The sequence below is a fragment of the Gopherus flavomarginatus genome, chromosome 5 (assembly GCF_025201925.1).
Source record: "Gopherus flavomarginatus isolate rGopFla2 chromosome 5, rGopFla2.mat.asm, whole genome shotgun sequence".
Classification (NCBI taxonomy): Eukaryota; Metazoa; Chordata; order Testudines; family Testudinidae; genus Gopherus; species Gopherus flavomarginatus.
Window position 1 is genome coordinate 96313396 of NC_066621.1, and position 12931 is coordinate 96326326.

Here is a 12931-nt window from a genome sequence, read left to right on the forward strand (position 1 = left end):
ATATTTGATGGTGCAGCTCTGTGGCGCCTTTCTCCAGGCTGCACGTGATAATTTAATCAATCCCGCTCAAACTTATCACATGCTGATCTGTCATAGACCTCCAGTAAGCCTGTTCTGAGCCATTTGCTCAAGTTCTTTGAGTTTGATGCCAGCCCACTGGAGACTGCCCTTCAGATTATCTTTGAAGTGCTTATACGAATGATCCTTCTTTCTTTGGCCCTGACTCAACTCCCCATACAAGATCTGTTTTGGGAGATGGTGGTCTTCCATTCTGATGACATGCCCTGTCCACCTAAGTTGTGCTCTCAATAACATTTCCTCATTGCTGGTTATGTTTGCTCTCTCAAGGACCTTAATATTGGTCCCTCTGTTCTAACAGTGAATGCTCATTATTGAGTGGAGGGATCACATGTGAAATCGCTCAAGCTGTTTAATGTGACGTCTGTAAAGAGTCCATGTCTCAGATCCATATAGGAGAGACATTAGAACCATTGCACTGTAGATCATCAATTTGGTGGAGAGATGGATGTTGTGTTGGTTAACAACTTTTGTTTGAAGTTGGACAAGGGCCTGGCTGGCTTTACTAATTCTGGAGGAAATTTCCTAATCAAAGGAGCCATCACTTGAGATGCTGCTGCCCAGATACTTGAACTGATTCACATTTTTCAATTGTGTGCCTTGGATGAAGATGGCTGGAACTGGGGCATTGGAATGAGCTGCTGGTTGGAACAAGACCTCTGTCTTCCCAAGACTGATGGTGAGACCAAAGAGCTGGGATGCTTCAGGAAATCTATCAATGTTGACCTGAAGGTCGTCTTGTCTATGAACCATCAAGGTGCAGTCATCTGCAAAAAGTGCCTCGATGAGAAGCCTCTCCAGGTCTTAGCAGTGAGTTTTCGAAGATCAAAGAGAGAGCTATCGAGTCAGTAGTGGGATGTATATCGCCCTGATCCAAGTCCCTTGTTGCATGGTTGAGAACACAAGCAAAGAACAAGTTGAACAGCACTGGAGCAAGTATGCAGCCTTGCTTCACTCCATTTGAGATTTCAAATGCTTCGGAAAAGTCACCACTGATGAGGACTTGAACTGTTATGTGGTCATTGAACAGACAGATGATTTGTATGAAATTTCTTGGGCAGCTTGGTTTATGTAGAATAGCCCATAGACCCTCTGTGTTGATCGAATCAAAAACTTTGGTCAAATCGATTGAAAACTGCATACAGGTCCCTGTTCTTCTCTAAACATTTTTCCTGGACCTGCCTTACAACAAAGATAATGTCATAGTGCTATGACCTAGTCTAAAACTACACTGTGCTTCTGGCAGATTCTCCTCAGATATGTTTGCAATGACTCTGTTAAGTAGAATGCAAGCCAGTATTTTGCCTGCTGTACAGAGGAGAACAATGCCCTTTTAGTTTCCACAATTAGCTTTGATGCCTTTGTTTTTGAACAGTGATGTGATAATAAGCATCTTTGAAGTCTTGTGGCATTTCTTCTTCCTCCCAAATGCTACTCAGGATGTCATGGAACACCTTGATAGCCTTTGGGCCTGCTCCTTTATATAATTCTGCTGGGATACTATCCTTTCCAGATTCTTTGCCAGAATTCAGTTGTTTGATGGCTTTTATAACTTCCTCAACTGATGGAGGGAGATCGAGATCCTCTTTGATGGGTTTCTCAGGTAAATGGTCAAGGACACATCGATTGACTGTGGGTGGTCTGTTGAGTAGACTGCTGAAGTGTTCAGCCCATCTCTGTATGATCTTCTCTCTGTCTTTGTCAAGTCCTTATTATGATTGATTGTTGAAGTGGATTGAATCAGCCATCCAAAATTATTTGACTTCATTGGGGAAGGGGTGGAGCCTGGCTGGAGGGTACTCTGGCTGGAGGACTAGAACTGTTCCCTTTTGGGAATGGGGAAAAGGGGAAGTTCGAAGTCCTTAAGCCATGTCTATGGGAACATGAAGCTATATGGGAGTGCCTTGCTGTGGAGGATAAACCACAGGGTGAAGGCAGATGGCGGTTGTGTAGGTTTGGTGAGGCAGTATAGTAGTAAAAGAATTACTCCCCCAAATCTTCAGTTTAATATAGCTTGTATTTCATTGAAGCTCCATTATTTGACATTGTACCTTGGCTAGTTGCACAGTCCAGAAAGTGAAACCATTGCAGTGAAACAAGGACTTTAGCAAAAAGAATTTCAGATGAAAGCCATGTTTCCTGGGCAAGCTGCAGGGTTTAAAAGGCCAAGATATGACTCATGTAGAAAGGCCTGAACAGAATTTTACTCCAGGCTGGATTATGTGGGAATTTAAAGAAAATGTATTGCCTGAACAAGTTTCTTTCTATGCTGCATCCTGTTTTCAGGAATACCTGGAAAAAATCTATAGGTTCTCATGGCTTCATATATGTTAAGAAGACATTTGAGACAGTTGTGAGGATATCTCATCTAGATTATGACCCACTGAGTTCTATCACATGACCTTTCCAGCTCTTAGTAGCGTGTGTCTCTGACAGAATTCACAAACCTATGAAATCCTGATTGTGAAAGCAGGATTAAATCACGTGCTTGGATCTAAGTGTCAGAATTTCCTGTGGTGTAGGTACTTTATGGAAGAGATTTCCTAACGTTTCCCAGTTAAAAGGAACACACAGGATCTAACTTGTTTGGATTACCCTCTTAACTCAGCACTAGTGTCTTTATGCAGTCTTCATGGTCTGTGTTAGGGACAACAGAAAACCAATGCATGTTACGCAACCTGAGTGTTGCACTTTACTTTAGTACACTAGAATTAGATTTATTCTAGTGCCGTATTCTGATACTCTTGTTGCACTCAGAAACATGGTTTGATTTTTGGCATTAGGCTTCTGGGGCATGGATCCCACTGCACATGAAAGCAAGGTGTTCTATTCATGGTATAAGCTAATATACTTAAAGAATGGCAGAGTGAGATCTTTTCCTCTACTGTCCAAATAACAGTAAAATAATTTCAGAAGAAGAAACCTCTTTGGAGCGCTAGCTCTTTTTCCAGCAGTGGCCCTTTGAAGAAGGGGTTTAACACTGGGACATACCTGAAAAATGAACTATTTCTGTGACAAGAAATTCAATTTGCTGCTGTTGAAAATATTTGTCTCTTAGTGAGGGTACTCTCCCAGCCAGTCCAGCTTTTTTTTTCTGATTAATTCTGCACAATCTTGTGACATGATAGAATATAGAAAGCAATGATACATAGCTGATTAGAATTGTTCTGATATCTTTCTTCTGTACTTTTCATTCCAGTGTCCAAGGCAGACTGCTTTGTGAAATTGCGTCTACCAACTGCATCTTCAATCACTTATCAAACTCAGGTTGTTGACAACTCCAGTAATCCAGAGTGGAATGAAACCTTCCAGTACAGAATCCACAGTGCTGTCAAGGTGAGGGAGAGCCTTTTGATCTGGAGAAGATCAGATTATCTGGTGCTTGAGGGGTGGCAGGATCTTGAATTTAAAAATATCAAAGGTTCTTTATTACAAAAAAAAAAAAAGAGTCATTTCATGTAAAGTGTCTCACATGAGCCTGCAAGTGCCCTTTGCTTGCAACACCCAAACATGTTCTCCAAGTCCCTGCATAGTCACCAAAAGAGATGATTCATAACTGCTCACACTCTTGAAAATCACAGCTAAGGAGAGAGAAGGATTATTTTTCTCTAGTACCATCTGATGCATTTTGGGGGAAAAAGAGTATTATGAATATTATATTCAGGGCTGCCGGGGGGGGGGGAAGTGGGACATTTTGCCATGGGCCCCACAGGAGCCCCCACGAGAATATAGTATTCTATAGTATTGCAACTTTTTTTTTATTGAAGGGGCTCCCAAAATTGCTTTGCCTCAGGCCCTCTGAATCCTCTGGGCAGCCCTGATTATATTTGTATTATTGTAGTGTCTAGGAGCCCCAGTCATGGACCAGGACCCCATTGTGCTAGGCACAATACAATCACAGAACAAAAAGAGTTCCTGCCCCAAAGAGCTTATAATCAAAGCATAAAGCAAGACAGACAGACCAGGGAATATAAGGAACCAATGAGACAATATTGGTCACCATCATAGACAGTGATCAAGCAATCTGATACTGACCCCATAAAGTTTCGGGAAATTCCTTGATAATGCAGGTAAACTTTCTTGGGCTATTCATTCTCCCACCCAGAGACTATTGTCTTCTCATGGTTTGTCCTAATGTCCTAGTCACTAGGGTAATATCACTGTGTGGGCAAGAATGCTGGGATCAACTAAATTCAAATAAGTTTGTGATATATGAGTTGACTATGAGTTTGTTTTACTGGCTGCAATAATTCCAATATTACAGAAATACAGAATTAAAAGTCGTGAGAGGAGAGAGAGTAAATTTGTCACATATTGACAAAGCTGGACAGTGTAGCATGAATGATGAAAACTTTTCAAATTCTGTCCATGTCAGTGCTCTATGTTGACACTAGTGATAGCTAAATAAGGATATTATTTTTTAAAAGATGGTGGCATCTCTTTAAAAAAATACCCACCAAAACCCTCTCTGCAGAAATTAGTTAACAGATACTGATTCCCAGTTGGACCAGGCCTGTGTCATGGTTGTTTATGGCTGTTGGGAGCGTGAGTTGGGTTGATAAATGACTCTGACAAGTTGGCAGAAAGTTACAAACAGGTAGGAGTTAGGTTACCAAAATAAAAGTAATAAAATAACAAAGAACTTTATATTCCCCCCTAATTCATGAGGACACTTAAATTCTGGCTGCTACTGCTAAATCGAAGCCGGAGCATTTCTGTAGTTTAGCAGTCTCCTTGAAACATGCACAGGCCAGTTATAGGCAACTGTACTTTGTGTACAACTAGTGCACCCATCTGTTAATCCCAGCTGGGCTTGCCTCTGCCCAGTAGCAGTGATGGTCAGGAAGCTTATTGGTTGCTCCTGAATCACCCTGAAAGGGAAGAAACTGCTATCCTTTCCTCAGGCAAACCAATGCTGAGTTAAGAAATTCCAAAGAAGTTGGGTCCTGTGTGTTCCTTTTAACTGGGAAACATTAGGAAACCTCTTCCAGAGGAACCATCGAAATATTAGGAAATCTCTTCCAGAAAAAACATCCCACGTACGGACTAACAAAGCCACATCCTCCACTGTGTCATGACTTCTTTGGAACAGGGCAAATTCTATAAATGGGGAAAGATAAAATTGTTGCAGAAGGACTCTTAATTTTTCAGGCCTCTAAAAGGGTATATTATAAATAACAGAGAGTAAACTAAATAGCAATACTAAGTAATTTGTATCACTTTCATCCATCAGCTTGCTTTTGTTAACATGAATATGGCCCTTTGTTTATCAGCTATGTACAGAGAGAGAGAAAGAACCAAGTGTGTCTATCTCCCCCTCTCCAACCCATTCCTTGAATACTGTTTTGTTCTGTTTTGTTTTAGAACGTTCTGGAGTTGTCTCTCTTCGATGAAGATGTCCTGATAAATGATGAACTTACTTCTATTGTCTTTGATGTGGGGGGTATAAAGCCAGGCCAACCTTTAAAGCGCACTTTCAAGTTAAATCCAGAGGTTGGTAACATTCACCCTGTGACCAAGTACCTTTACAGATCTGTTCAATACAGCCACACAGAGGTTCACACTGGGAGAAACCTCTCCACATTTGCAGCAATTGTGGAGTGCTTTTGAGAATGATTATAAGGGTTTTGGTTTCTCTTGGCAGCCATTTTGGTGACAGTTGACATTATTTGGAACACTGATATTAGATGCTTCCCCGTACATGTTAAACAAAGGGACAGGGCCAGCTCCAGGCCCTTGGGGTGGGGCAGGGTGGAACTCGGGATTGTTTTTTTTTTGGTTTGGCCGGTCGGTGCTGGAGGGTTTTTTTGGTTTGTTTGTTTTTGTTTCAGCCAGGCGGTGCAGCGCTCGGGGGTGGGGGCAGGAGGCTTGGGTGGCGTGGCATTTGGTGGGGCAGGTGGCGCGGCGTTCGGAGGGGGCAGGGGGCTTGGGCAGCGCAGTGTTTGGGGGGCAGGGTCTTGAGTGGCGCGGCGTTCGGGGGTCTTGGGCGGCGCAGTGTTTGGGGGGGCGAGGGGCTTGGGTTGTACGGTGCGGTGTTTGGGGGGGCGGGGGGCTTGGGTGGCACTGCGCTCTTTTTTTTACTTGGGATGGCAAAAAAGTTAGAGCCGGCCCTGCAAAGGGACCACTTCTCTTTTGCACACTTCCTTTTCTGGCTGGTATCTTGAATGTTATATCACTGGCCATGCACTCTTCATTCTTCAGGCTTTATATTCTCTGCGGTCCAGCAACTGTAGAGTATGACACAGTTGCACGTTTGAGCAGGTCTGATATTTATTCACTAAGCACCAGTATTACACATGCACAATACTTACTCTTCTCTTTTCATCCAATTGACTAAAACTCGTCCTGTGGAATCCAGTGTAACCAGGAGTTTAGATTCTAGAGCAAGTTGCTGACTAGTTATCCCACATCTGTGTGGACTTCTGTATAGATAGAACTAGAGATGTTTTGGTCCAAAACCACAAGTCCCTACCACTTACGATAAAAGGAGACTCTCTCTTGGGTATAGAAGGATTTGTATCCTCTGTGGGCCAAGACAAGCAGTACAGCATGTAGGCAATATCTATTGTGTTACAAGAGCTGCTATCATGTTGGCTCAGAACTGCCATTTTATAAGAAGTATCTTAATTTCCCTGGCAAAGATGCATTCTGATTGACCCAGTGTATTGAAGTAATTATAAAATATTGGGGAAAATATATTAAGCTAGTTTACATGCAAATACAGCCACCTTACATTTTCAAAAGTCACTAGTGATTTTGGTGTTTAAGTTTTTGGGTGCCCAGCTAGAGACAATTCAAAGGGGCCCCTGTATTTCAAAAAGTGCTGAGCACCCACCCTCTGAAAATTAGGTCCCTTTAAGGTGTCTCAAATTGGATTCCCAAAAATTAATTCACTCAAAATCACTAGTCACTTATGAAAACATAGGCTAGCATATCTATATAGGCATTTTTAGTTTGCAAGGATCAAATATTCTTTGCTGCAAAGGCTACCTCTCAATTTTAACAAGTTAAAAACTTAAGAATAACCACTGTCCCCATGTTTAAAATCTGGAATTGCTACATTCAGTCAAATTTGCAGATTTTGCATGTGCTGGAGATGTAAGCGCTCTTCAACTACTATTGGTCCAGTTACTTTGGTTCCAAACTTATCGTTCTGCAACAAGATATCCCATCCATGGTCATTGCCTCAGCCAAGTTATACCCAATAGGCCTGGGTGTAGACAAACCAATTTCTGCCTTCTTTAAGAAATGTGTGTGTGCTAACTTCTTCAATGCTATTCAAATGGATCCTACTTAGAAGCTGGAATGGCTGAGTTCAGAGGCAAACTTACCTGTGTACACTGTTAGTGAGGAGTAATGATCCTTCATCTAGGCAACCTAGATGATGTGTAGTAGTCTATGCTTTATCTACATAGAAGCTGAGATCACATGATCCTGGAGAGCCTTTTGTAACATTTCTATCCCTCCTTTCCCAGAGCCTGATTATGTGGTCTTGGCCACTAATTGCGATCCTGAAAAACTGAGTAGTGGATCTGGAACTGAAAATTAGTGCCCCAGGGAGAAGTGCTCAATACAGTTGAGTTAGAAGCTACATTTATTTCCTGATTAGTTATGTTTTTGTAATCTGTTACTGAATGCTCGCTGAGTGCTGTGAATGGGAGATGGCCAAAGTCTGCAGAAGGCTGTTAAAGACAGCAATGAACTCAGGGTGCAAATTGCTGAAGAAATGAAACTGAACATAGGTAGCCCAAATGTAGCTATAATCGGTTATGCTGCCATATGGGTACTGGAGTTCAAAAGGGCTTCATAGAAAAAAGTAGGGACAGATTTGAGAGCAAAGTTCACCTTGTTCCCCTATAACCTGTTTACGTATATAGTACTTAGCTTGTTCAAGTTCAAAGTATTGTTCAGCACTAAACATTAGCAAGGTGCTTGTGTAGACAAACTATTAGTTTGCAGCAAGCTGTAGTGTGAAACTACCTCAGACTAGCCTACTGTGCACCAACTGTCCACGTGCATACTACCTGCTACCCGCACACTGTAAGTTCCCTAGTGCACTTTCACCTACTCCAAATTCACTGGGAAACTTTTAGCATGTAGGAGCAGGGTCCACAAAGACAGTTAGTGCAAGGTAGATTTACACCCCAGTTTGCCACACACTAGCCGTTCATCTATACAAGTCCTAAATAATCCTATTGTCCCACCTGTAAAATGAGTTAGTAAGTAATATCCCTATTTGCCATATCAGAAAACAGGCACAGCAAGGTGAAGGCAGACATTTTCAAAAATTGCTTCTGATTCTAGGTTTTTCTATTTTGGGGTGCCCAGCTTGAGACATGTAGGACCTGATTTTCAGAAGTGCTGAGCACCCAGACAAAGTTGATGGGAGTTGTGGGCACTCATCACCTCTGAAAATCAGACTCTGGATGCCTAGACATTGAGATACCTAAAATGAGCAGCTGCTTTTGAAAATGTTGAAATAAGTGACATACCCATGGACACAACAATCAAGATTAGGATTCAAGAGTTCAGCTCCTAAGCCCATGATCAGTTTGCGAGACAATGTCACCTCTCCTAAACCGCTAAAAAAAAAAAAAAAAATCCTTGTACAATCCCACTGCTTTGACGACAGTTTCACTCTAGCCCTCTTTCTGTACTTGCTTTCTTCCTTCCTCTGGATAAATTTCTAATTTCTCCCATTCAAAGCATGCTACAGCTCTGTCCCACATAAATTTGTCCTGCTTTTTTCCCAACACACTCCTGTCTGTTGTCTTTTCTTTTGCCCTCTCCTGGTAGATCTTTTTGACTACCCTAAGCCAATGAACCAAATTACTTTAATGCAGGGGATGCAGTTTTAAGTAGTTGATTTAAATGAGGTTGAGGATTAGTAAAACTTATTTGAAAATTTGTGCTGTTATAACTTTAGATTACATTTTATAATGATTTAAATTATAAATGTTATTTTTTTTTAAATGCCACTATTGGTAGAGTGTCCTAGTTGATGTCTACAGAACTGCTATAGTCAAAGATCAGTATATTGAAAACTAAAGCCTTGATTTTGGTAACACTTAAGCAGTTATGGAGCATTACTTGTATGAATTGACTTCAATGGGATTAGTCATGTGCTTTTGGGGATAGGGTAAAAGATATTATCTTACCCACCTTCTCTCATTTTTTCTTGGTCACACTTCTGAACATTGCACTTTTTAAAAAAAAGCAAACAATCTCTAGAGTATATAACCTAACGTGAAGATTGCCTTATAGGCAAAGCTACTGGGTAAACCTGGATCTGCTTCATATTCTTTCTATTGGTCAAAGATTATCTTGTTCTGTGTCTGATTTTTTTTGTAAAGGCTCAGGAGGAGTTGGATGTAGAGTTCTACTTAGAAAAATGGTGAGTCTGATCATCTAAGTACACTGCTCAATGTAAATGTGCATTGTTAATACATTATTTTAGAATACAGTGATGGTCTCCCACCTCTTACAACTCTTTGCATGATTTCTGAGGTATAAATGCCTTTAAGGCTATGGCGTCCTCAGCCTTAGGGCACTGGCACAGGGCTCTGGAATATTATTTTGCTGGAATCTTGTTGCTGCAGCATTGCAATAAGGGAAATCTCAGTATTGGAGACTATCTGCCATTGCTGTGGTGAAGCTCATGTTGATGAAGTCTTAGCTTACAATGGAAGGTTACTGCAATAATTCCTGTAATACAATTAACAGTACACCTGCCTATTCAGAATACATTTTTTATGTTTGGTCTCTTTTCGTTTGAGACCAGCCTCCCTTCTGGAAACTGAGGTGCGAATCTGCGTGTGTGCGTGACAGCTGCACAAAGCCAGGAAGCAGTTTCTCCTTTTAATAGTACATTTTTTTCCATTGCCCTATGAAGGAAACGTTTACTGAGCTGCCATTCTCAGTGTCTAATTACAGATCGTGAGCACACAAGGTGCCTCCAAGCACTCAGTATGGAAAGGGAGGTGTGAGGGGCATCAAAATGAGGGACCAATGGGAAATTAAAATTAAAAACTCATTCATATTTACCTTTTACCTTCACAGCTCAGATGCCCCTACTGAGATCCTCACCAATGGTGTCCTTGTGGTGAGTGAATGGAGATAATTGGTTATCCGTTACAGAAGTGTTACTTAATGCAGCTTTCAGTGGTTGAACAGGGGATGAGCACTTCAAAATTAGAGGGTCCTCAAAATCCATACATCTCATTTCCTCTACTTTACATGTGTCCCTTCTTGCATTTGTTTATATAAAAATATTTAATCTGGATTTCCAGACATTAGGGTACTGTCCTGTGATGGGGGTTATTTTTTTCCAGTGGGGCAGATGACTTCATAGCCAAGAAAGGATGATGCTGTTTCAAAACAATGCCTTTGGACTGTCAGTGGGTATTTTGAGGACCCCTCTGTCCTCCAATCCTTGACACTTACCTGCCCCCCGCTTTCCTGTGCTCCTTTGTACTTTTGTAATATGCAAGTTCAGCATACATTCTTTCCAGTCATTTCTTATTAGTAAGTGTAAACGGGATACATCACTGCAGCATTGACTGCTGAATCTGAAATTTGAAGCCAGAGGGCCCGATCTCAGGCAATTTCTCTAAGTCTTCAGAGAAAACGGTAGTATGAAAATGGTATCTTATATAGTGAAGAATCCCAGTCACAGATGAGGGTTGGAGGGAGGGGCTGGTTAGCTAAGGACATTAACAGAATAGGAGGATATGAAATGGAGCTGATCCAAAAAAATTAGGCTGAAGCATTTTCTATTGGAGAATGTAGTGTCACTGAAATTGAAAGCTGTGTGAAATCATGCTGATTTCACTGAAATTTCATCTTGAAGAAAAATTGGGTGTAAAAGTGTGGACGGAAGAAATGTTTTGATCAATCAGAAATGAAATATATTTAAGAAATTTCTTTCATGGAGAATTGTGAAATTTTTGGGTTTTATTCTGATTTAGAAAGAAGCCAAACTCTGAAATCTCAAAATTCTTCCCAAAATGGAATTTCCATCCTCTGCACAGTTCTAATATGGAGCCTTTTGCTTCTAGGTCACTGACTGTAAGTCAGCCTAGGTAAATCGTGACTGAAAATAACTGTTGAGGCTACATAATAGCCTGTACGTGAACTGAATGGGTGGGAATCAATTCATTTCCTAGTGCAGTCATTTGCAAATCTTTTCATTCTATAGGCCACTTCATAAGAGCATGGACCTACACCTCCCAGCATGTCAGTCTTCCATTTAAACAACTGCTTGGTTCAATGTGTTAGAGAAGTGTGATTCCCAGCTCACGTAGACGTATCTGCACTCACTGTGCTCAGGCTAGCATGCTGAAAATGGCAGTGTAGCCTGGGTAGCATGAGTGGTGGCTTGGCCTTGCCATTTCAGTCTATACCCAGGTGGTCTGGGCGGGTATGTATTCACCTGTGCTACCCTGGCTATGCTGCTATTTCCAGCATGCTATTTTGAGCAAAACTAGAATGGATATTTCTGCATGAGCTGGGAATCACACCTTCCAGTTCAAAGGTAGACATGTACCCTCTCTGTGGGGACCAGTAGAGTTGTGGAGGAATGTTGGTGTTTTAATAAAATTTAATAAGCAAAGTTAACATCAGTGAAGTCCCTTGTCCACAGACTCATCTGAGAAGTCAAGGACTGAATGAAGTGGGAAACTGACCTCCTCTGTCTTCACATGGTCACTCAAAGGCAGGGTTTTGCGACTACAGTGTAAGAGGTGTTTGCATAGGCAAAAATGGTGCAGTTTCTGTGAATAGTGGGATGGATGGCAAGCAGTTTTTTCCTTCTGTGCAAAGCTGTCTGTTTGCTCAGCTTGTATTTCAGTTTCATTCTGATTTGGATCTAAATACAAGTCAAGCCAGCTTTTAGTTTCCCCAAAGTTGTGGAAGGGAAAGAGATTGAAGCATATATATATATACTTCAAAGAGAGAGAGAGAGAGAGAGATCTGAACACAAAGCACATTCTTAGTAAGTTTAAATAAAAAATAGAAAAAAAGTCTGTGTATTCTGACAGTCTGTAGCTGTGCGTAGGAAGTTATGGTGTAGGGAAGTGATTTTCCATTCAGAAACAACAACAATCCTTGCCCTACAAACCCTGTCCATTTGAAGGAACAAATCTGCCCCCCAAACCTTTGTTTTGCTACGGGATCAATGCTCTAAACCATTTATAGAATCATAGATTATTAGGGTTGGAGGGGACCTCAGGAGATCATCTAGTCCAACCCTCTGCTCAAAGCAGGACTAATCCCCAACTAAATCCCCAAATGGTCCCCTTAAGGATTGAACTCACAACCCTGGGTTTAAGCTGGCTAGTGCTCAAACCACTGAGCTATCCCTCCCCCTAAAAGTGGAGGTCACTGGATTATGCTTCAGTGGGGAAATGAAGCAAACCTCATAACCAGAGCAATGTTTTGTTTTTCAAATAGGCTCATCCCTGCCTGTGTCTCCAAGGTGTAATCAACAAAGATGAGAAGTCAAAGCAGAGTGAAAAGGGTACGTCTGCTTGTGTATTTCAAGGAAGAGCTACTCTGTTGCTCGCTCTTTAGCACATCCATCCCATCCTGGAGGAAGTTTGGATCCTCATCTGAATTTTGCCTCTTGCCATCCAATTCTAAGGAACTTTGCTTCACTGTTGCTGTAACATATTGTTGTCTACTACTTTCTTTCAAGAAGTGGCTTTTTAATAAATCTGTTAAAAAAAATAAAAATGGAATGATATTGCATCTTTTCCATAAAGTGTCCTATGAAAGAAAATTTGGGGGCTTTAGTTTTTGTCTCTGTGGTCTGGCTGTCATTTCTAATAACATTGTCTAGTTTTCAATGTGTGTT

The 12931-nt window shown here is 41.3% G+C and overlaps 1 protein-coding gene across 2 annotated transcripts in view; it reads left to right on the forward strand.

Annotated features, from left to right (window-relative positions):
• LOC127051944 (cytosolic phospholipase A2 zeta-like) overlaps positions 1-12931 on the forward strand; it is a 40460-nt gene that overhangs the window by 7033 nt on the left and 20496 nt on the right. For both annotated transcript variants that reach the window (XR_007774647.1, XM_050954955.1), the window contains exons 3-7: positions 3278-3414; positions 5443-5571; positions 9432-9472; positions 10138-10180; positions 12529-12595. Coding sequence is in view for 1 of the 2 variants with exons in the window: in XM_050954955.1 (XP_050810912.1) it covers positions 3278-3414; positions 5443-5571; positions 9432-9472; positions 10138-10180; positions 12529-12595 (417 nt within the window). In the remaining variant the exon portion in view is untranslated. The remainder of the gene's footprint in view (positions 1-3277; positions 3415-5442; positions 5572-9431; positions 9473-10137; positions 10181-12528; positions 12596-12931) is intronic.